The sequence below is a fragment of the Anabrus simplex genome, chromosome 1 (genome assembly GCF_040414725.1).
Source record: "Anabrus simplex isolate iqAnaSimp1 chromosome 1, ASM4041472v1, whole genome shotgun sequence".
Lineage (NCBI taxonomy): Eukaryota > Metazoa > Arthropoda > Insecta > Orthoptera > Tettigoniidae > Anabrus > Anabrus simplex.
In genome coordinates, this window is record NC_090265.1 from 738,243,310 (window position 1) to 738,266,446 (window position 23,137).

The window sequence follows — 23,137 nt, forward strand, 5'->3', positions numbered from 1 at the left end:
GACTTGGACAAATCCTATTATTTGGAAGGGATCAACCACAACGAGGAGGTGATTGCAAACACTAATGGATATTTTGCAGACTTGGACAAATCCTATTATTCGGAAGGGATCAACAAACTAGAACATCGTTGGACAAAGTGTATAAGCCTAAAAGGAGACTATGTTAAAAAATAAGAAAGGTTTACCTCAAACACGTAAGTAGTTTTTATTTTTGCACGGACTTTTCAAACGCCCCTCGTACACAGATAAATTATCGTATTGTTTTATCTGTCATGATCTAAGGATGCAGACCTGGACTGTCAAGCCTAGACATAAAGAGCGCATCAAAGTATGCAATCAAGGTATGGTCCTGAATTAAGATGCTGTGTGTGCCTTAAAACTGCCTTACTCAAGATTTTAACTTTCTTTCACCCACATAAATGAGCAATTTTTTTGGACACGTCATGAGGTGATCTGGAATTTACAGAAATTAACCATGTAAAGGAAGATTGAATGCAATAGGAAGAAATGCAGAGGAGAGTGGCCTGAAGAACTCCGAGGACCGTGCAGGATGGCGATGCTACATCAGAACTGAGACATAGCCAGTAGAGAGAGCCATGACACCCTGACATGAATACATTGAATAATGCTCTTGATCTGATAAATAAGAAAGACACCCTCAAAGATTAAAATTAATAGTACTCTTGTATTTTAAAGTTTTCACCTGCTCTTCTGTTTCTTCTCTCACTTTGAGTGAGATTCTATTATGGATGTTGTCTTGATCAATTGTATTTGCTCGTGTATTAGAACCCCCTGGCTTTTTCAGACAAATAAAATTAAACACTTTGAAGATGATGTCACCCCTTATGGGGGGACGGACAATCATACAAAACAATGTATGTGACCCCTCATGGGGTGACACAGTAGTGTGTCCAGGACTTTCAACTTTAGGCTGTCGCACAGAACTAGCGCTAACATTTGCTGTTGTATTGCATTACTTGTTCACGTAAGGTGTTCATAGAGTGCAGCGCGGTGCCCATTCCTTTCTCAGCACGCTGTGCACTGAGCAACAGACAGTGGAGTTTCTCTGGCATTTTTTACCCTGTATGGGGTGACATACGGACATACGCAACCATCAGAATTCAATTATTAATGGCAAGGAAAATAATGTGGATTGGAGCCCAACTTGTAACATAACTTCAGAAATGGTTATTATTAGATCGACGGAGCTTCATTGTTCTAAGGAAAGTTAAAATTACAAAAGAAAACAACACAGATGATGATATATCATGCTAGTCATTGAATTTATGCCATAGTATAAATGATATGAAAGGATAACAGTTTTTACAAGATACACATCACTTGTGAACTAGCTCATAGTGACTTTACAAAGGTGAAAAATGAGAGTATCCCCCTAATTCAATACAATAAATATTCCGTCATTAGACGGAGTAAACAAATTCAAACATGTTTCGGCTCGTTTGAGCCATCTTCAGTGACAATGAGGGGAGTTTGAAATAATTTACATAATATAAGTTGAAAAAATGCTAAAAAACATAATGAAGGAGCAAATGAAAAAACAAACAAAAGAGAGCCTAGACGGAAACAAAATTACCACAAATATACAATATTTACATCAATATGCAGAGCAAAAAACAACTCACTGCGACAAAATTCAGTGAAAAGGTGTTAATTTAAAATAATAATAGAAACTAAAAACTGTGTTAACCTAAGAAAACAAAGGAATGAAAAACAAATGATGCAGATGGAAATGAACAATAGTAGCACATGGAGAGGTTGTGGACCTCATAGTTTACAAAATATTGTTTAGTAACAATAATAAAACAGGTTGAAATCACTGTCGAAAATCATCCTTGTAGAAACCCATCACATTAAATTGATCAGGAGGGGAGCGGGAGCAAACATTTTTGAGAAACCAAGTCTGATATAACGTGCAGGCGAAAAGCCTGTGACAAGGAAAAAACACCAATGAAATTTAAAGCTTTAGAAACAGCAGCATTCTCAATATCTTCTCAATCTAGCTGTCTAGAAGACAGATGCATAGTAAACTGTAAACTGCATAGTAAACTGTCTTCTACCTAACACAGCTTCTCAATTTTATATCACGGCCCTTCCGACCCTTTATAATAAGGCAAGACACCAGCCAACATTATGAAACAATAATCTAGAAAGAGACAGCTAGATTGAGAAGATATTGAGAATGCTGCTGTTTCTAAAGCTTTAAATTTCATTGGTGTTTTTTCTTTGTCACAGGCTTTTCGCCTGCACGTTATATCAGGCTTGGTTTCTCAAAAATGTTTGCTCCCGCTCCCCTCCTGATCAATTTAATGTGATGGGTTTCTACAAGGATGATTTTCGACAGTGATTTCAACCTGTTTTATTACTGTTACTAAACAATTTTTTGTAAACTATGAGGTCCACAACCTCTCCATGTGCTACTATTGTTCATTTCCATCTGCATCATTTGTTTTTCATTTCTTTGTTTTCTTAGGTTAACACAGTTTTTAGTTTCTATTATTATTTTAAATTAACACCTTTTCACTGAATTTTGTCGCAGTGAGTTGTTTTTTGCTCTGCATATTGATGTAAATATTGTATATATGTGGTAATTTTGTTTCCGTCTAGGCTCTCTTTTGTTTGTTTTTTCATTTGCTCCTTCATTATGTTTTTTAGCATTTTTTCAACTTATATTATGTAAATTATTTCAAACTCCCCTCATTTTTCACTGAAGATGGCTCAAACGAGCCGAAACATGTTTGAATTTGTTTACTCCGTCTAATGACGGGATATTTATTGTATTGAATTAGGAGGATACTCTCATTTTTCACCTTTGTAAAGTGAAAACAGTCAATACAGAATGATTCTAATATCTTGTAATAAGCTCATAGCGAGGTTTGCATAAGAATGCTTTGTCTGGGCAATGTTTACAATATGTTGTTACTTTCTTTGCTTTCCTTGCAGCCTGTCGACCTCCAGTTTTGCTAGCCTCTTTGTAGCATATGCTGCAGCATTTCCTTCTCTTCCGTGTGGAATTTCCAGCCTTTTCAGTTTCTTACGTCTCCACAAGGAGATGGATACCACAATTGTGACGAGGTGTTTCTACTTCATCCGAAAAGCACATCAGTTCAAGAGCACATTTCTCCTTGAAAATAGTGATGAACATTTTCTGCAGCTTTGGCACTGTTTGATAGTTTCTGTATGCAATCCATGAATTCACCAAGCTCGTTCCAATTAGTAGTTCCGTCGCTACCTTGTGATACCATCTGACAGTTTTCCGAACAGATGTATTATAGGACGATAGCTGATCAGATACATCAATGCAAGGCTTTGCTTTGTTATAGTCAATAACTACAGATGGTTTGAAAATTTCCGTGTTTCTCTTATGTTTTCCTGAAGTTACAAATTCTAACTGGTGCTTAGTTGAGAGCATATAAACCTCTCGCTTGTCCATTTCAATGCTAGGATATCATTCTGTGATTCCTTAGCAACCATTTCTCCTTTCTTGACTCTTTCTTTTAGACCTCGCGGAAGCTCAACTTTATTCTTCCGCAAGGTACCAACCAGATGAGTGCATCTAGCTAGGAGTTTATTCGCCAGATCAACTGACGTGTAGAAATTGTCTGTGAATAAAGTTGATCTACTGTCTAAATAAGGATCCTTAAGTTAAATCACAACAGCTGTAGCATGTGGTAGTCCAGGGTTAGTAGTTGTCCCTTTGCCGCAGTACACTTTTGTGGTGTAGGTATAGTCGTCTGTATCACATAGTTTGAATACCTTCACCCCGTATTTATGAGCCTTATTTGGAATGAACTGGCGAAATATTAGTCTTCCCCTGAATGGGATCATAGATTTGTCAATGACTAATGTTTCTTGTGGCTCATTTAGTTCTTCAAAATTCTTATTGAGCTTTAGAACAAGAGATGCAATTTTATACAACCTGTCATGACCTCGGTTCGCTTCACTGTTGAAATGCCAGAAACGCAAAATCAGTAAGAACTTGTCCCACTTCATTACATGACCCCCAACATAGTTTTTATACAGTCTGTTCTTTCTTGACCAATAATTATGTCGTTTTGGAAACTGTGCTAAGCCTATCCACATCAATAATCCTAAGAACTTTTTCATGTCAGCACAATTGATATCAGTCCACTGAGTGAATCTACTCCACCTACTCACACGTTTCCCTTGCAACACATTCCTTGCATTTTCATTGATTTCATGCACCATCATACTGATGATATAGTCATTAGCACGATAGAAATTAACTGGTTGAGATTTAGCACTCAGAGGAAATTTTAAACCGGTGCTACGTGTGAATAAAAAATGTTTCTGCAAACCTGAGAATGTTCCCCAGTAATTGTCACTGACTGGTGATATGGTTGAATCATCGCATGATGCAACACCGGAATCTTTGCTAGTGTCCTCACTACACAAACTACTGTCCAATTCTGACTCGGAAAAGGTGGCATCACACTGCAAATCCAAAATGTCAACATCACTTGATTCAGCACTCGAACCCTTTTCAAGTTCTTCTTCTATCTCTCTATCGGTAATCATGGCTTACTTGACACAGAAACACATATAACATGAATTAAATTCTTGTCACAAAACTGTAAAATACAACAAACTCGTTGAAAGGCGCGTAAACCAACAGTTCACAACACAGAGCACAGTGTTCCACAACAACAAAGGTAAAAATGCCCACAACAACCTGAAATATGTATATCACACTTCCGCAGTTTACCACGAGAAAAGCAAATGTACGTGTCGCCGTTAACGTGTTAAAACTTGATAAAAGACACTTAGTATATCAAAGAACAACACAGATTCAGCACCACAGCATTACAATAACAGACCAAAATTGTATTTCAAATGCAAATGAATCGATGACAACACTGTAATAATGACTTTCTTTTGATACCAACCTGCTGCAGAGTTTTTTTTTAAATTATAAATTATGGAGTCAAATAACATTAAAAACAAGAAGTCTAGTTCACCACAGTTTTCTAATTAAAAGGTGTCTCTTTTACAAAAAAAAAAGTGAAGTCAGCAATCAATGAATTTAACTTGTGAAAATTTGAATTTATAATTCCACCTTTACAATAAAGACAATTACAGCACTGTAAAGATGGAATTATAAATTCAAATTTTCATAAGTTGATACTTTGACAATACGGGCTCTAATATGAAATTTATAACATGCAACCAATGAATTTGATCTGCAACTTAATATGATCACATAATGGTGCAACCAAAAAGAGAAACTGGAAGCAGTAAATAAGAGTGCATGGTCTTCTCATTGAGTAAAAAGGTAAATACCATAACTGATATCAAAGTGCTAGAGGTATAAAACTAATTTGAGAAAAGATGGTTTTACCGTAACTCACAATACGATTCAACTCGAAGCGAACCTCGGCCAACAACAATTCAAAGCCAGTTAGAAATGGACTGTACATTTCATGCAGAGAAATGGTCTGAATTTGAGAAGAACAAACCTCAAAATGAGAAACCACACAGGTTACCGATTGTGGAGTTTGGAAATGGCAAAAACGGGGATTGCAATGTACAGAATGAGAAGGAAATACGAATTCTTAAAAACAGACATTCAGAAAAGAGTGCAGGGGTGGGGGAGAGACAGATGTGTAATATTTATGAATATGTGAAACCACTTACGGGACTCCACTGCATGTCTGGAGGAGGCTCAGCAGATTGAGCAGCAGTAAGAATTCCGTGAAGACGAGCGTGACTCTGGCATGCCTGTTCTGGGGGAAGTCTGTCAGTGGCAGCCATAATGCTATCCTCTAGGCGGCTGATGTTCCAGCTCAATTCCTTTCCGAGGGACATGAAACTGTAAGAAATACCACATAAAACAAAACACACTTATGTGACAGCTTCGTTATCACTGATGCAGATGAATACTGCATGAAGTTCCTGAGAAAGGAGCTGACTGAATACGACATAAAAAGGACCTTTCTTGTATAAAGTATGAACTCTCATTACTCGATGAATGACTTTCTCTCCAACTCCCACTTCCTCGAGCTCGATATCATCCTTTGCTCACTCCAGTTTCCAAAGTGTGCCACTATTTCTTCTTCTTGGACATCTTCCCTTTTCCTCCACCTCCAATTTCAATGTCTCATTTTCCTTCCCCTTCCAGGTTGAAGTATTTTCTTGCAGTTCTCATGACATGTCAACACCACTTCTTTATGACACTGGCGACAGGTACCTTCCTATTCACTTTACTGTCCCTTCTGTTCTTTCTGATGAATCTTATTTCTGTAGCTGGAGTTCTGCTCAGGTCTTTGTTCGACAGAGTGCATGTCTCAAAACCATCGATGACAGCCGGTAGCAAATACGTACGATACATAGTTATTCTGGCTTTGAGGTATTTTGCTTCCCCAAAGCAGCTTTCTGACTGCCTTCTGGGTCCGGTTAAGTATTTTGTGCTTGACAATGCTGTCTTTGGAGATTAAACTTCCAAGATACTTTAAGTGCGAAGCTAAATATAAGGGTACGTTATTGCTGCAGCTTCGCTGCTGGCACATCGCCAAGCCTCGCTGCTCGATGTCAGGTGATGATGAAACAAATCCATACCTGCCAACTTTTAGAAATCAAAAATAGGAAGATTTTTTAATCCTTGGCGCCACGGTCTCGGTAAAAAAGGGACAAGATAAAGGGCATACATATCTACAGTTTCAATGCAAATTGACCGTTAAATTTATAATCTTAAACTAAGAAAACATAAAAATGATTACAAGAAGTGCACCTAATAACCATTCTCATTTATGACATACATATGAATAGTAACATTTAGACAGATAAGTCAAGAACTGACTACAACTTAATAAATGGTGAAAAATACACACATATAAGTGACAGAGACTGCTGTGTGTACTTGCTCAGCATTCAACTGGCAGATAACTTTTCCCTCTTCCAAAAATGCACTACCATACTGCTGCTCAGAACACTTTCCACTTAGACTTGATTTGACCACCAATAGTTAATGAGATTTTCCTCATTCAGAGATGATCGGAATTGTGTCCTCATCTTTTTTACCTGGCTGAAAAATCTTTCACATTCAGCCTTGCTGTGTGGGATTGTCAATATTGAGAGCATTACTTTTGCGATTCTATCATATTTGAAACACTCATCTCCACCTCGTATATCCCCTATAGCAGACCAAGATCAATCTACTCCTTCTTGCACAATAGATGGTAAATCCTCCACTTGGAGAGCATCCATAGCTTCTTGGTCATCTTTCACTGACAATATAACAGGAAACTTGGAGACAAAATACTTCACGGCATTGAAGGAAAAAGTCTGCAAAGAATTTATCCGAGCTACTTGAGCATTAACAAAAACATCACAATCAAATTAACTTTATGAATAATGTAATCACAAACTGCAATAAAATAGTTCCTGATGTGCAAATACAAGTTTTTCTTCTCCTCAGGTGCCAGATTTTCTACAAGACGAGATGTTGAGCAGCTGATTACTAAATCATCAGCTTTCTGATTCTCTCTTGTGTGATAGACCACTTCTAAAACTATAGGATTTTTTTTTTAAACCACTGGCTTAACAAACCTACACAGGATGTCCTTCAAAATATCAGTCAGCATGGATCTTAGGACATGAATGTGAGGTGCTTGTGATTGAAGAACTTTATTAATTTTCTCAAAAATAGGGATGATAAATGCCAACAATGAGCAAAATGCTTTATTAAAGTCTGAAGATAGAAAAAGAAATAGACTCTCTTTTCGTGAAATACTGGCAGAGCAACTAGGCTCCTTTATTTTCTTCACAGATGGAGATGAACTACTTTTCTTCATGGGGCCTCTGAATATTAGTTCCTAATTAGCGTCGACCTCTAAGATCTTTTGCTACCATGTTTTTCCTTCATTCCGAACTAGATATACCTGCTCCCTTCACAAAGCTGCAGGTTGTTCTTATTGGGTCTTATTGGATTTTTTCTCTCTCTTCACCTGGTAGTCCTAGAGTGGAGAGTCTACCCAGCGCCTCACATTCGAAAAGTACGTGTTCAGCTGATTCCCTTGCATCATTGCATTTCATACATATATTGTCTCTTATTACTCCAATTCTATGTAGGCGTTTTTTCAGATGGCAGTGTCCTGTCAACGGTCCTACTACCCATCTTATAATTTCTCTGCTGAGTTTCACAGTTCTTTAGTATGCTTCTTGTTTGGTCCTTTTATCAGTTCCTTTGCAAGCCTGCACCCCGGAGTATTTTTCCAATTCTCCATTTGTTTCTTATGTACCCATTTTCCCATGTAGTGTCGGGCTTGTCCATAGGAAATCCCGCATACAGGTTCTGGGCCTACAAAATGTGTTTCTGCCCCTTTCCTGGCCAGTTTATCTGCCTTTTCATTTCCTTCTACACCTGCATGCCCTGGTACCCATATTATTTTGACAATGTTGGACTTTGAGAACATCAGGAGAAGTGAATGGCAATACCAGACAATTCTGGATATTATCCGGACTGCTTCTTGTGCCTTAATGGCCGCTTGGCTGTCCGTAAAAATGAAAATATTCTTATTCCTATGGTTCATGTTCATTTTCAGATTTTCTTCAAGACATGTTGTGATAGCTATCACTTCCGCTTGAAAGACTGTAGTGTGTTTGCCCAGGATCATCTGGATTGATCTCTCAGGTCTTCCCCCGTTGATCCCTCCTCATGTGCCATCCCCAGTCTTTGAGCCATCAGTTCACCACACTATATCTTTTTTTTCAGTGTTCCATTTATTGATATATCAGCCTTCTTTTTTTATTATCTGGGTCACAAACGGTCTTTTGAAGTTGACCTTTGGTATCGTAATAAAACTTCCTCTGTTATTACTCTTAATTTTACAGTGTCCTACATTGGGTCTTTGTGCATTCCAGCACTCTGATTGTGCCAATCTACATGAACTCATTCTAGCCTGTCCTTTTATGAAACTGCATAGTGATAGGAGGTCTAGTAAAGTATTCAAGGCTTCTGTCGGTGTAGTTCTCATAGCCCCAGTTATGGCTATGCATGCCATTCTCTGTAGGCTATCCAATCTACAACTGACTTTTCCTTGGCTTACTTTCTGCCACCAGATGATTCCAGCATAGGCCATCAACGGTCTAATGATCATTGTATTTATCCACATTACCATTGAAGGTCTTAGGCCCCATGTCTTCCCGACGGCTCTTTTACATGCATAGAGCAAGTTCTTGGCCTGGGTTATGTTCCTGTCTATATGTGGATTCCAGGTTAGATTTTTATCTAACACTAAATCTAGGTGCAGTGCCTGTATATATATATATATATATATATATATATATATATATCTTGCCCAAAGAGCTTCAGTCATCTCTAACTTTCTCTTTCTTGTAAAAGGGACTAGAGTTATCTTGTTCGGGTTGACTGATAGTTGTTCTTCCTGACACCAATTTTCCACAAGGTTAAGTGATCTTTGCATGAGGTCCTGGATAACACTCATCACCTCACCTTGTACCACAATCACTAGGTCATCTGCGTACCCTTGTGTATAAAAACCCTGTTCGTTGAGCATAACTATGATTTTGTTCACCACGAGATTCCACAGCAGAGGAGAAAGACCTCCTCCCTGAGCACAGCCTCGGGTGGCCCTAACCGTCAGCGTTACTTCAAACAGGGTTGCTTTTATCTTCCGTCTAACATGGATTTAATCCATTTGACAACAGTTTTACTTGCCTTGTTCTTTTCCAATGCTTTGATCATAGAGTCATAGGTTGTACTGCTGAAGGCTCGTATATATAGAAATGCCGCCAGTGCAATTTCTTTATATTCTACGCTTTCCTCTAGTTTACAAACCAACTGGTGGAGTGCTACTTCAGTGGATCTGCCAGGTCTATACGCAAACTGATTTTCATGTAACATTGAGTTCAGTTGCACCGTTCTTTTGATATATTTATCCAGAATTTTCTCCTTTGCTTTCAGCATGAAGGAGGTTAAACATAATGGTCTATATGCTTTGGCATAATTTGCTCTTCCAGGCTTAGGTATGCATACTGCTTTAGCTTCAGACCGTGATTTCGGCATGTACCCTAAAGCTTGACTAGCTCTGAAAAGGTCCGTCACTGCATTGATGAGTATCTCCCGTCCTTCCTGTAGGAGTATTGGAAGTATCTCATCTGGCCCAGGAGCCTCTATAGGATGAAACGTGTCGATTGCCCATTTTACATGGTTATGTTTTATTATTCTGTTGGCACAGTTCCAGTCTCTTCTTCGAGCTCCGATCTCTGTTCCAACCGTTTCTTCTTCTGTCATCTCCTCAGCCTCAGGAAAATGACCGCCATTAGTATCTCCAGCATGTCCCTCCCCGCCTGAGTAAATGACCCATCTGGTTTCTCCAGTGTTCCCACTTGATTTATATAGGTTGCTTTCAGAATTGGAGCCTTGCTGTTTCAGTGTGTGATTCCACTTTCTCACAGAACAGTCTCCAAGATTTTTTTTTTTTTGCTTTCCGTATCTCTAGGTTATATTCAGTGAGTTTCCTATGATATACGTCCCACATACCCTTTCTAGATGATATTCTATAAAATGATATTCTATAAACATTCTAACCTCTTTTCATTTTGGCTAGTTTGTTGTTCCACCACCTTACATTTTTAGTGTTTTTCTTTTCTTTGAGAGGACAGTTTTCATGGAATGTGTCTATAATGGCCTCTTCTAATAGTTCCACTGCCTCATCTAATTCTTTCTGTCCTCTCACGTTAGTTGGAATTTTTTGTACAGCCTTCCCTAGAACTTCTCTGTATCTGTCCCAGTTAATTCTTTTTGGGTCTCTGTACATCTCAATCCCACATAGTCTTGCATCTATTGCAAATTTGATGTGCTGGTGGTCTGCCAATGATGGTTCCTCCAGCACCTTCCAGTCTTTAATAAAGTTTGCAATATGTGTTGTGCTTAGTGTAATGTCTATTACCTCCCTACGATTTTTATTTATAAATGTAGGCTTGTTTCCTAGGTTTAGTATCGTCAACTCAGTTCCAATAATAAACTCTAATAAAGACTCACCCCTTGCATTGCAGTTCGTGCTGCCCCATGCTGTGTGGTGTGAATTTGCACCTGCTCCGAAGGACTGGGTGTTCGCCGTTTCTCTTTGCTTTGCAAATTAGGTTCTCAACTTCTTCTGATGGGGCAGATTAGTTGAGTCATATGGGAGGTATGCAGAGCCTATGGTTATTTCTGTGGGTCCCTCCCAATTTCCAAGTTTAATCTTGGCCACGGTTAAGTCCCATGAACAGCGTTCCTGCAACATAAGACATTTTAATTTCCTGTTCACTAGAAGACATGTTCTGGGTATTTCCGATGTTGTATCGTACATCAGCTTACCTCCAGATTCTGCCAGTCCTGCTACTCTGCCCTCGACTACCCATGGCTCTTGAATAAGGGCCACGTCAATAGCCTTGGACTTGAACTTCCTGGCGAAATTGGTCACAGCTGCTTTTTTATGCTGAAGATTGGCCTGAAGGACCTTCAGCTCCATGGGTTTCGTTTTTCCCCTGACGAATTGAAACTTGCCCTGACCAAGTCCGAGCTTAGCCTTAAATCTTCTCTTTTTGAGCTCTTCAAAGTCTCTTTCACCAAGGGCTAACGACTGTCCTTTCTGTCTTATCGACTGAAGTGGCATTCAGCACTCTCCACTCTTGTGTTAGAAGTTTGGTATTGTGCTGATTGATTCTGACAACAGTCTGCTCTACTGGAGCTTCTGTTGCTATTACTTGGTTTGGGTTGGCGACAGCCTGTCTAACTGGGACTTCTGTCTCCATTTTTTCGCCTTGGGCTTGCTCCCGGATCTGCTCTACTGGAGCTTCCTTGGCTTCCCTAGTTACAGCCAGACATTGTCCTCCCACAACTCAGGCTCTCCATAGCAGAGACCACGCCCTTCAGTCGTCCATCCAGCGGTCTACCCCTGGCCCGAACCTAGCCAGATTTGTTCCCCCTTCAGTAGGCCTATTCACGTGGTCTCTACTTGGCATTATCATGACCGAGTTCACAGCCACGACTTTCACACTAGGTTGCGATTGCCCCTTTCCCAACACGCGGCTCGTCCAGGCTAGTAGAACGAAGTGATGTGTTGGTTCCAGCACCACGCAGTGAGCCTTCACCTCGAATCACCAGCCCCACTTCACCTGAACCACCATATCACCCATGTGGAGGAACCATGGATGCCTCTCTAGCATGTGTGGGAGAGACCTCCACTTCCAAGCCTTTACTTGGGCTAGTAACAATCACAATTCCTGAAGACTTTTTCTGGCAATACCTGTTTTTGGTCCACGAGAGGGTATTTTATTTCCGTCAGACCCTCCAGACAAGTCCGGTGGGCCCCCCTATCCGCCACCTGGGACGTGCCCGATAGGGGAACAGGAAAACCCCCACGGGTGGATATGAACTACTCTCCGCCTTTCTTTTTCCAGAAATAACAGAAGATTGGTATTGTACTCTACTGACACAAGGACCACATTCCATTTCTGTACCTTCATGTGCCCTTAGATTGGGAATTTGGAAATATTTCACAGATGTGTCTGTGCCACTGGACTGTTTTACCTCATCCTTAAAATGTCTCTGCAGTGGCTCCCACTCTGAAATCAATCTTTCCAAACATTTCCCCAAGGATAAGCAGCATGTACATACATGCTTTAATATTTTTCTAACATCAGTTTGGTACAAAGCTTGAAACATTTTGAGATGATCTTTTCAAGCTTTTGTCTAAATAATAAGTATCAATTAGCATCTCATCAATTTTGACAGGAAGAGTGTCTGCACCCTTCATAGCAGCAAAATGAATCAAATGACATGGGTATTCCATAATAATTTTTTTTGCACTGCTCTTTTAGTTTAGCAGCAACACCATTCTAATCTTCCCATCATAACAGGGAGGATGAAAGCATCGAGAGGAACACAAAATTCATTATTTTGTAGGCAGGGAGGAAGATGATGCAGTCACTCAAGCGGAATGTTTGTTCACGGCGTTCATTTTCGAACATTACCTTGCATTGTCTTGTTCTAATCACACAGGACCATTGTTCAGAAAAATGTTCCCAGATTCAGACATTGCAAAGAAGTATGCGCTGAAAGCTATAGAGTTTGCCATCGGAACGTTACATCTTTTCAGAACATCGAAGAGCAAATTAGCAATATTAACACCAGTAGAGTTTCCTTACAAATTTTTCATGGATGGCAAACACTTTTCAATCTTTTCAATTCTTTGTTGAAAAACAAGACAATAGGATAGAGCTTACTGTCTAATCATTGCTACCATCAGATGAAATCACAAAAAGTTCAGTCTTTAAATTTTGAATCACTTTACCATCTGCATCACGGGCCATTTCATTAATTATGGCAGATGTTTTTGTTCTAGTACATGCATACTGTGTGATACTGTGAGCTACAATATCAGTCCTAGCCCCATGTAAGATATTTATATCACACTGACACACAGAACAAAATGCATAATAGTTTCCTTTATTAGACTGTAAAATGAATAGAAATTCCGTTTTATAGGCATCCCTGAACACTTGGAGATGACGTTTGTCATGTTTTGTAATCATAATGTGAAGAGAAAATATCAGAAACTGTCACCGACACAACTCTCTGAAATACAATCAAGTCATTAAAATTATGAACAAAGAATGGTCACAAATGCACTGAAATATGCGAAGCTACCACGTACAAAATAGATCAATATGTCTCTTACATCATTAACATACAACTTCGACAGGAGGAAAAGCACAGAACCACAAGAAAATACACGTGGCCTACAACTCCAACGAAACAACGCACAGAAACAAGCGCGCAAACTACACAATAACAAACTCACTCTTTCGTCCCGATTAAGAGAGTCGCTAATGGACGCTAGTGCGCAGTAGCTTCTCTGGCTTGTAGGATGATTGCCGCCTGAATTCCCAGATGAACAGCACACATGCTGCTGTAGTGAGCGGGAAATACGATACACGAAGGCAACGGATGATACACTTGCCAAATAAAGCATCAAATAAATACGCTTGAAAATGAGGTTGCATAAATTACACAAGCACATAAGAATTTATCCTAGGGGAAGAATATGGACCGTACTGGAGGTTACATTGGTTGAAAGAACCAATCACAGTCCAAGTTACATGATAGCCGGCGATGTGCCAGGCTCGAACAATGAACGTGTTTGAGTCCTTCGATGTGGCGAGGGTAGCAGCCAGTAGTGTAGCGATAAGCCGGGCTCCAGAGTAAAAGCACCAATTAAGATCCATTGGTTTGCATGCCTGTCAACCCTTCCGTTTTACCCAGAAACTTCAGTTTTTTTAACTCGTCTTCCGGTTTTCCGATTTATTTTTACTTCTGGTTGCTGGCTCCAAATCGCATTTCGTTCAAAGGCAGGTTCAGATAGCAAGTGATCGCAGAATGTCTGTATAGAGTGCCAGGGTAACTCTTGGAAGTACGTCTTCGTAGTCCAAGTGCTCAGCCATTCTATATCCATAACCACATTATGCAAAATAGAAACAGCCTTACCTATCAGTTCCGCTGTTTTGAATTTTTGACTACAACTGAGGCTGCCAGCAGTGTGTGCGTGGGTCTGCTGCAGGGTAAAAGCCCCATGGCGAGCAGCCTGGTTATAGCCACCAGCAAAGCTGCAGCATAAACTTATCCTAATTTGTTCCTCTTCTCTTCATAGTCTCTTGTTTTCCTCACTTTCAGTTCAAATTCTTTAAACTTGTTCCAAAGAGCCAGTCTCTCTTGTACTTCCATATCTGTTTGTCCCCCTATTGTCCATTTCCTTGACACATCTATTATCATTCCTTGCTTAATTCTTCCCTTCACCTCAAACCATTCAGGCATCTGCTGCCTAACTGCAACAACCATTCGTCAAGACTCCACACATCCCCAAGCACATAAACGTGATACCTATAATAGTTTAGTTCACCGTGCCTTCACAATACCCATGTCAAAGAAAGACTTGAACAACGAACTTAATACACGACCTAATATCCCCAAATAATTATCATAATGACATTTAGTGGTCGTGAAAATCTAAGTATTAAGAACTTAATACTATTCGTGCAATTGCCAAATTTAACAGCTGCAGGAAGTCCTTTATAGAACAGATTATCAATAAATTCAGACACCGACCTAAGACCACTCTTACTAAAGAAAAACCTAAAGACGCCACTTCTTCCACCTTTACTTTCAACAAAGGTGTCTACAAAATCACCAATCTCTTCCGAAAGCATAATGTAAAAATTTCCTTCAGAACAAATAACAGGAATTCTGAAATTCTGCACAATTCCCCACCAGTTATATCCAACACTTTTTCTAAGTCCAGAATCTACAGATTCAAATGCAACGAATGTAATTCCTCATACGTTGGGCAAACAGGGTGCAGTTTCACGACTAGATATTCAGAGCATGTCAACGCTATAAGATGCAAGAGGTTCTCAGCAATAGGTCAACACATCTCTGACTCCAACCACAAGTTTACTGACATTGAACACGATTTAGAGATCCTTCAAATGGCCAATAAAAGGCGTCTCATAAATATAATTGAAAATTGTTTCATCCATTTTGATCAATACTTTAACCCTAACTTCAATTTAAATGGAATTTCTGAAAAGCCTAATATCCTTTTTGATTTCTTAATTAACTTGTTTAAAAATATCAGATTTCCAAACACTAGCACAATCTTTCAAGCCATGCTCAATACGCATCCCCTTCACTTACCCCCACTACCTCATCCCTCTGCCTCACCATAGCCCTACTCCCCAGCTTTAGCTACTCCATTTTCTCCCCTTCCCCTCCCCTCCCCCCCCTCACTCCCCATTCACCTCCATTACTCAGCCTCTATTATTGTTCTCTTCAGTAGCCCAGCTCCTCTCCTTTCAACAACTATGCCATCACGCTGCTCAAGGTGAGTTCGGCTCTTTTCCTTTATCTTTCTTTTGTCTATGTACATTTTTATCACGCCTAATTTGGCTTTCAATCTTTTCGTCAGGTCTCCACGTTTCCATACTGAACTGGGAATCATAACGTTGATTCAAATTATGATCTTCACATGACCACATTGTTGGCTTTGGAACCACCTGAATTAAGCCTGTTAATTACCACAACTTAAGAGAACAAGGTTTATTCTTACCACTGATAACACGTTACCTTATGATCTATGCACCTCAAGCTGGGCTATTCTCTTGTGTATCCAGACTCAACAACTGGGATACCTTCTCAAATTTAAACTTTACGGTCAGATGTACCCCATCATTTCAACTTGTTATAATATAACAGTGACATAGGTGCTGTATATGTTTCAGATGGTCATACACACAATACTCTCATGAATTTAACGTTACATTTAAAATTTGTCTTAGTAGGTGCAATGCTTGGTAAAGCTAAAAGTTCCACCTATTCAATACATTATCATAATGGTCTGTTTAGAACATCACATATTTATTTAACTTATTGTAAAATACATCTTTGGGACCGGTTTCGGCAATCCATTATGCCATCATCAGCCATTGAAAATTTAATAGCAAGGAATATTCAAAAAGTTAAAATATGCTATAGAATCAGTACAGAATGTATGCTTGACATACTTTTAACAGCAAGTCCTATTCTACATGAAAAACATTAAAAATGGCTAGATAACATTGACCCATTATACTATTCAAATAACATGTCTTTTTTGAAAAAATACAGTATTATTTGGTGCGTCTAAAATTATTTTGTAGATGATTGAAAAAGTCTATGGTTTGGTGTAGCTTATGTACAAGAAATTCATATAAAATTGATAAATGATTCTACAAAACATTTGCCATTTTAAAAACACAGTTTTTTAACAGCAAGTCATATTCTACATGAAAAACATTAAAAATGGCTAGATAACATTGACCCATTGTATTATACAAGTAACATGTCTTTTTAAAATATTATTTGGTGCGTCTAAAATTGTTTTTAGGTGATTGAAAAAGTCTATAATTTGGTGTAGTTGAAGTACTGGAAGTTCATATAAAATTGATAAATGATTTTACAAAACATCTGCCAGTTTAAAGCACAGTTTTTTGGTTCCTCATGATATGCGACATACTGTTTGATGTTATATACAGGTTCTTCTTTCTTAAAAAATTATTGACAAATTAGTCTATGTTTAAGTAATATAAGGAGCAGCATTTGTTCCTCACTCTCTCTACATGCTGCTACATTCAACCTGAGGTCCGTGCTGGTTCAAGATTAATACTAATTACTGCCCATTTCCACCTGGCATATAAAATAATATTAAAGATCTCAACCATAGTTTCGGCCTCAGCCATACAGTTATTTACCTTGAAAATACTACGAAGCAAGGTTCAAATACTAAAATAACATTAAACATATGAGCAATCTGCTACTCCTTATATTACTCAAACATAGACTAATTTGTCAATAATTTTTTAAGAAAGAAGAACCTGTATATAACATCAAACAGTATGTCGCATATCATGAGGAACCAAAAAACTGTGCTTTAAACTGGCAGATGTTTTGTAAAATCATTTATCAATTTTATATGAACTTCCAGTACATCAACTACACCAAATTATAGACTTTTTCAATAACCTAAAAACAATTATAGACGCACCAAATAATATTTTAAAAAGACATGTTACTTGTATAATACAATGGGTCAATGTTATCTAGCCATTTTTAATGTTTTTCAGGTAGAATATGACTTGCTGTTAAAAAACTGTGTTTTTAAAATGGCAAATGTTTTGTAGAATCATTTATCAATTTTATATGAATTTCTTGTACATAAGCTACACCAAGCCATAGACTTTTTCAATCATCTACAAAATAATTTTAGACACACCAAATAATACTGTATTTTTTCAAAAAAGACATGTTATTTGAATAGTATAATGGGTCAATGTTATCTAGCCATTTTTAATGTTTTTCATGTAGAATAGGACTTGCTGTTAAAAGTATGCCAAGCATACATTCTGCACTGATTCTATAGCATATTTTAACTTTTTGAATATTCCTTGCTATTAAATTTTCAATGGCTGATGATGGCATAATGGATTGCCAAAACCGGTCCCAAAGATGTATTTTACAATAAGTTAAATAAATATGTGATGTTCTAAACAGACCATTATGATAATGTATTGAATAGGTGGAACCTTTAGCTTTACCAAGCATTGTAAATCTTGAGTCAATACGGACAAAAAATGAAGTTTTTAATACTAAATTAGTAGGTACAGTCAAGTGTTTTATAAAATACACACTATGTTCTATACACCTCAAGTTGGACTGAACAGAAAACAGGAATAAAATGGAACAAAGCCAAATTGAATTTGCTGTTAACACCTAAAACATTCTAAATATATACAGAAGATCAAGTCATTAGACACTTTATCAAAGGCAATCGCAAAAATGGTTTCCTTACCTGCTACTGGTGAGGACCCCAGAAAAGTTGTTGGCAATGAACTTAATGGAAGCTTCCAGCAACTGTGAGGTGATACCGAATACCGGCTCGGCCCAACGCACGCTGGGTAGAGTAGCTAACAGTTTGTCGCAACTCATCACTGTCTCCAGGATATTGTCCACAGACTGGAACATAGTATCTTCATCAATAACAAAACCCCAATTCAAGAAATCTGTACTAACAAACAGGATAGGGTAGCAGGGAAAGCTGGATCAAACAAGTCTATGGACTGATGACTCCAACAACAGCTTATATTTGGTATGGGAATTATAGCTCATTGCAAAAATGGATGTAAAATATCCATGCTGGGTTTTAGGTTACGTGCAATGAGCACGAATTTTATACTGATCAACTATATTCATTTTAAACTGCTTACCTTTCTTCTTTTATAATCATTTTATGTTATGTTGTTTATATCAATTTATGTTTATTTTCTTTGAAATGTGAATTATGTTAAAACAAATTTAAAACTTTAAGAGCGATTACCTTTTCTCGAAGATGTCATCCACAAAAGATTATGTTCCCACACCTTATAGAGACCTTCGTCTACCTTATGATTAGCTGTCAATGAATTTTACTTTAAAATAGTCATTTTTCTTAACTTGCCAAAATTTAATTTAAAAAAAAATAAATTAGTTTTGTTTGCTGCTAACCCCCTTAAAGGACACATTTGTTAAAAGCGGGAACATTAAAATAGGGTTCTACAGTAGTTTGAGGAACTTCCCAGGTCCTGGAATTATGATCTGAAGAATGAGCGAACTCCCAATGTTGTACGAAGAAACTAACTCCCACAAATTTGTGTTCATTATGGAACACTGGACAACATTCAAGCATCCTTCAAACAGAGCAGCAGTCCGAATAACACCTACTAGAGTAGAACGCAGCCCGCAAGGAGGTTTGAAGAGGGTTGCGCAGTAACATTCGCGTGCTTTGTAGTATGACGTGTTTTCCGCTGAGCCAATAGAATCATTTCAGTAAGATGTGTCTGTTTGTGCGGGTCACGAGTGAATGTTTAGAGTTTTATTTGTAAATATCATAATCAACGAATTTAGCGAACTATTTGCATGTGTACGATAGATCCAGGAAGAGCAAAAAGACAAGTATTCCGTCGACAGGCGAGGGAAATAGTATTTAAAGTGTATTTGTATTTGGTAAGTATGCAGCAGCAGGCGTTCATAGGCGGAGAAGGTGAGGAACGCCATGTTGCCACGCTTCAAAACAAGACAGCACCCGCGTGTGGTATCGGCCTGCAAACAGTACAGAGGATAAAACAAGCTTCGGAAATAAAAATAATGCGGTGTTCAGGTCGCCAGAGAAGAACCCTTAGAGGAAGAAGCCAGTGACTGTCCTCGATGACTTCAATAAAAATGTTCTGCGTACAACATTTGATACTGTATGTATAAAAATGGCGAATATCCTACAGCATTGAAACTGGACCATCCATTTACCTTCCTTAATATCTCGAAAATTTTCCTCAACACTTTTGCGGGGTTTGATGTTAAAAATTAATTTGGACTTTTAGGAAACGTTTAAGCCCACGAAAAATATAGGTCATCGCTTTGGAATTCAAAATATAACTGGATGAAAAAATGTTTACACATTCATGCTGTTATGCTCTCTGCACTTCGCCTTCATTTCTCTTAACTTCCATTTAACTTCTTTAATATCTCGAAAATTACCCTCAACACTTTCTCGAGGTTTGATGTTAAAAATTAATTTGGATTTTCAGGAAACTTTTAAGCCCCAAAAAATTATAGGTCATCGCTTTTGAATTAAAGATATAACTGGATGAAAAAATGTTTACACATACATGCTGTTATGAGTAGCCACATTGGCATCACCGCACCTCATACTTCTGTCTCTCTCTGCGCAACGAAACCGCCTTCCGGACTGCGTTCTACTCTAGTAGGTATGAGTAACAGTCAATAAAAACTGATTGTACCTGTGGTGTTGAAGAGCTATTTAACTTGAATACGAATACAACTAAGTACCATATTTCACTGCATAATCGTTGCACTTTTTTATACCAATATTTTTATTACTAAAAATATTGTATAACTAAATTTTATTTGATACAAGCACAAGGTATATACATCAAAACAATTAAAATAGTCCAAATCAAATTTGTAAATAAATAATACATGTATACGTACGACACATGGCAATTAGAGTATGCTTCCATCATACCTCACCAGGATTACTTGATTTAAGGACTGGGAAGAAGTCCAAAGAAAAGCAGCACAATTTGTAGTTTGACAACATGGTCACAAGACAATGTACAATTTATTAACCAGTGATATGAGTTCTCGTTTGAAATACATGACGCTGTAAGTTATCGCTTGTCTGCACAGTTGTCTAACAGTAGTACGGCTTTCAAAGTGTTGCAACCAGGGATACACTGGTATCAGAACGCACAGGCAAATGGCGACAAAATGAATTACTGGGAATCCAATTCATGAAAAAAGTTAATATTTGTTCTTGTCACTGCTAAACATCAAAATGAATGTGTCCTTTTCTCATAACATTGTCATGTAATCAGCCACCATGAGCCACAATCTTGTAGTCTGCTATAATTCATAATCGAACATTCTGGTATGACTTATTTGTAGTTTACTGTAGTTCACCACAAGTGGGCCTTTCCATGTCCTAGGAGTATGATGTACGTTTTTCCCCGTTTCGTGTATATTAGGTACTCTCGTGGAAGTACCAAATGATCAGGACTGTACAGATGCATGTGTTCATATGTGAGTGGAGTGATTACTATACTGTACTGTACTATCTGCGCTTCACAAGAAGTCACGGCAGTTTGTAGGTATCGCACGAGTAACAGACACTACACTCCAAGCTACAAACGGTTCATTATGCAGTACTTACTGTAAATATGCACATTTGCACTACCACTTTGAAGCTTCAAAACAGCACCTCATTTTGCAGCAGTAACCGCGGAGAAAACAGATCTTGAGACTTGAGATAGGCGCATGCGCGGCAGCCATGTTTACTTCACAACTTCTCGTCAGACGTGTATGTGAATATTTAGGTTTTACTTTGCTTTCGGGGTGTTCGCAGAAATATGTTGTTTCTGAATACAATAATCAACAGAAGAACATCTAAACTGAAAACAGCACAGCAAATCACCTGGCCAACTTATTGCAGAAAGTAGATAGAAGAATCATAAGGACAATCATCAATAAGAAACACCAAGTTGATGACCAATGGAGATTATTACCTAATGAAGTGGTGCATCGTGAAAGCGAATCAGTAACAGATACAATGTGGAAAAGGAGAATTGCCTCATTTTGTCATATTTTCAGACTGCTAGAAACCCGACTAGTGAAGCAGTTATTTAGTTACTTCTGGAAAAATAAAACTAAGAACACTTGGTTCACAGAGATCAAGAATGATTTAGAAGAATTAAAATTATCAATACTCCAAATTGAAGGCAGAGAAGAGAAGAGGATTCTAAGGAATAAACACCTACGATTCAAAATCGTAACATTTGAACAAAGGAAGTTCACCATTACTGACAACCAAAGGGCGGCCAGGTCCGACACGATGAAAAACTTTTGGGAGTGGAAGAAGAAGCTGAAAAGCTGACTATTTAATACTATTAGACTTTAATGTATATGACTGATTAAAGTGTATAAAAAAATCAAAAAATACTGAAGTTACCAGCAGTATTTTATACAGCAACACATTACTGTGTGAAGCATTTATTTGTGAACATGGGTAATTACAGAAACTATTCTATGGTCCTCAAGCTAAACGTAATTGTCTTCACTGAACAGTACAGAAACAGAGCTCAGGAAAGAAAATTTTCCGTGAGTGAAAAGGTGGTGCATAACTGGTGAAAATAAAAAACAAGCTAATAAACACGAACTATTATATACGCATGTTCGTCAGCTGGAGCGGCAGCTTTGTCTGATATGTGATCACAGCTGATCAACATGGCGGGATCCCGGTCCTCTGGAGTAGTCTCTGCATTGTCGATGGCGATGTATTCGGCGAAAGTTGTACAGACATCTCGCAAATGTGACTGTTGCTAAACTCCCAATACGCCATACATGTATTTAAATTGCGCCTTCATATGAAATGTATACTGCATTTCCATTTACCTTCTAAGCAGATTGGGGAACTAAACCTGAATATGATGTTTATGCAATGAAATTTTAAAATCCTATTTTTGTATTGATAAAGGATGCGACAATTATGCGGTGAAATACAGTAATTGTGTCATGTCTGGAATGTAAAGAACACTTACCATGTGGACAACATGCTGCTGGTAGCACTTGTCAATAAGCTCTCTCGGCAAAGAAGCAAATCCCTTTGTGGGCCATATCCTTACAAAGTATTTGGTGATCCAACGAAGGCTTTTGCGGTAGATATCATCAAGACCATACGCAGCAGCAAGGGGCAAGCACTCCAGAACCCCAACAGCACACATAGTGCAGGGCTGAAAAATAAACCACAGATGGAATTCCTCCATATGAGTTAGAAAACACCCTAAAATCATATGATGACCCTTCCTATAAAACTTAATTTAAGGTACTATTTAAATAAACTGCTAAGTAGCAAGCTATTCTCTTTTCAGTGTTGACTCAATAAATGTAAGTTTATTAGTCTGTTGAAACATGAAATATAACGTACCTCTAATAAGACATACTTACTGCTGAATG

At 38.2% G+C, this 23,137-nt stretch overlaps 1 protein-coding gene across 1 annotated transcript in view; it reads right to left on the reverse strand.

The window, feature by feature from the left end:
- The window catches only part of LOC136856873 (streptococcal hemagglutinin), a 202,805-nt gene that overhangs the window by 46,750 nt on the left and 132,918 nt on the right, over positions 1–23,137 (reverse strand). Inside the window, exons 7-9 of the mRNA XM_067135088.2 lie at positions 22,723–22,914; positions 18,426–18,589; positions 5,674–5,848 (exon numbers count right to left, since the gene is read on the reverse strand). Of these exons, the coding sequence (XP_066991189.2) occupies positions 5,674–5,848; positions 18,426–18,589; positions 22,723–22,914 (531 nt within the window). The remainder of the gene's footprint in view (positions 1–5,673; positions 5,849–18,425; positions 18,590–22,722; positions 22,915–23,137) is intronic.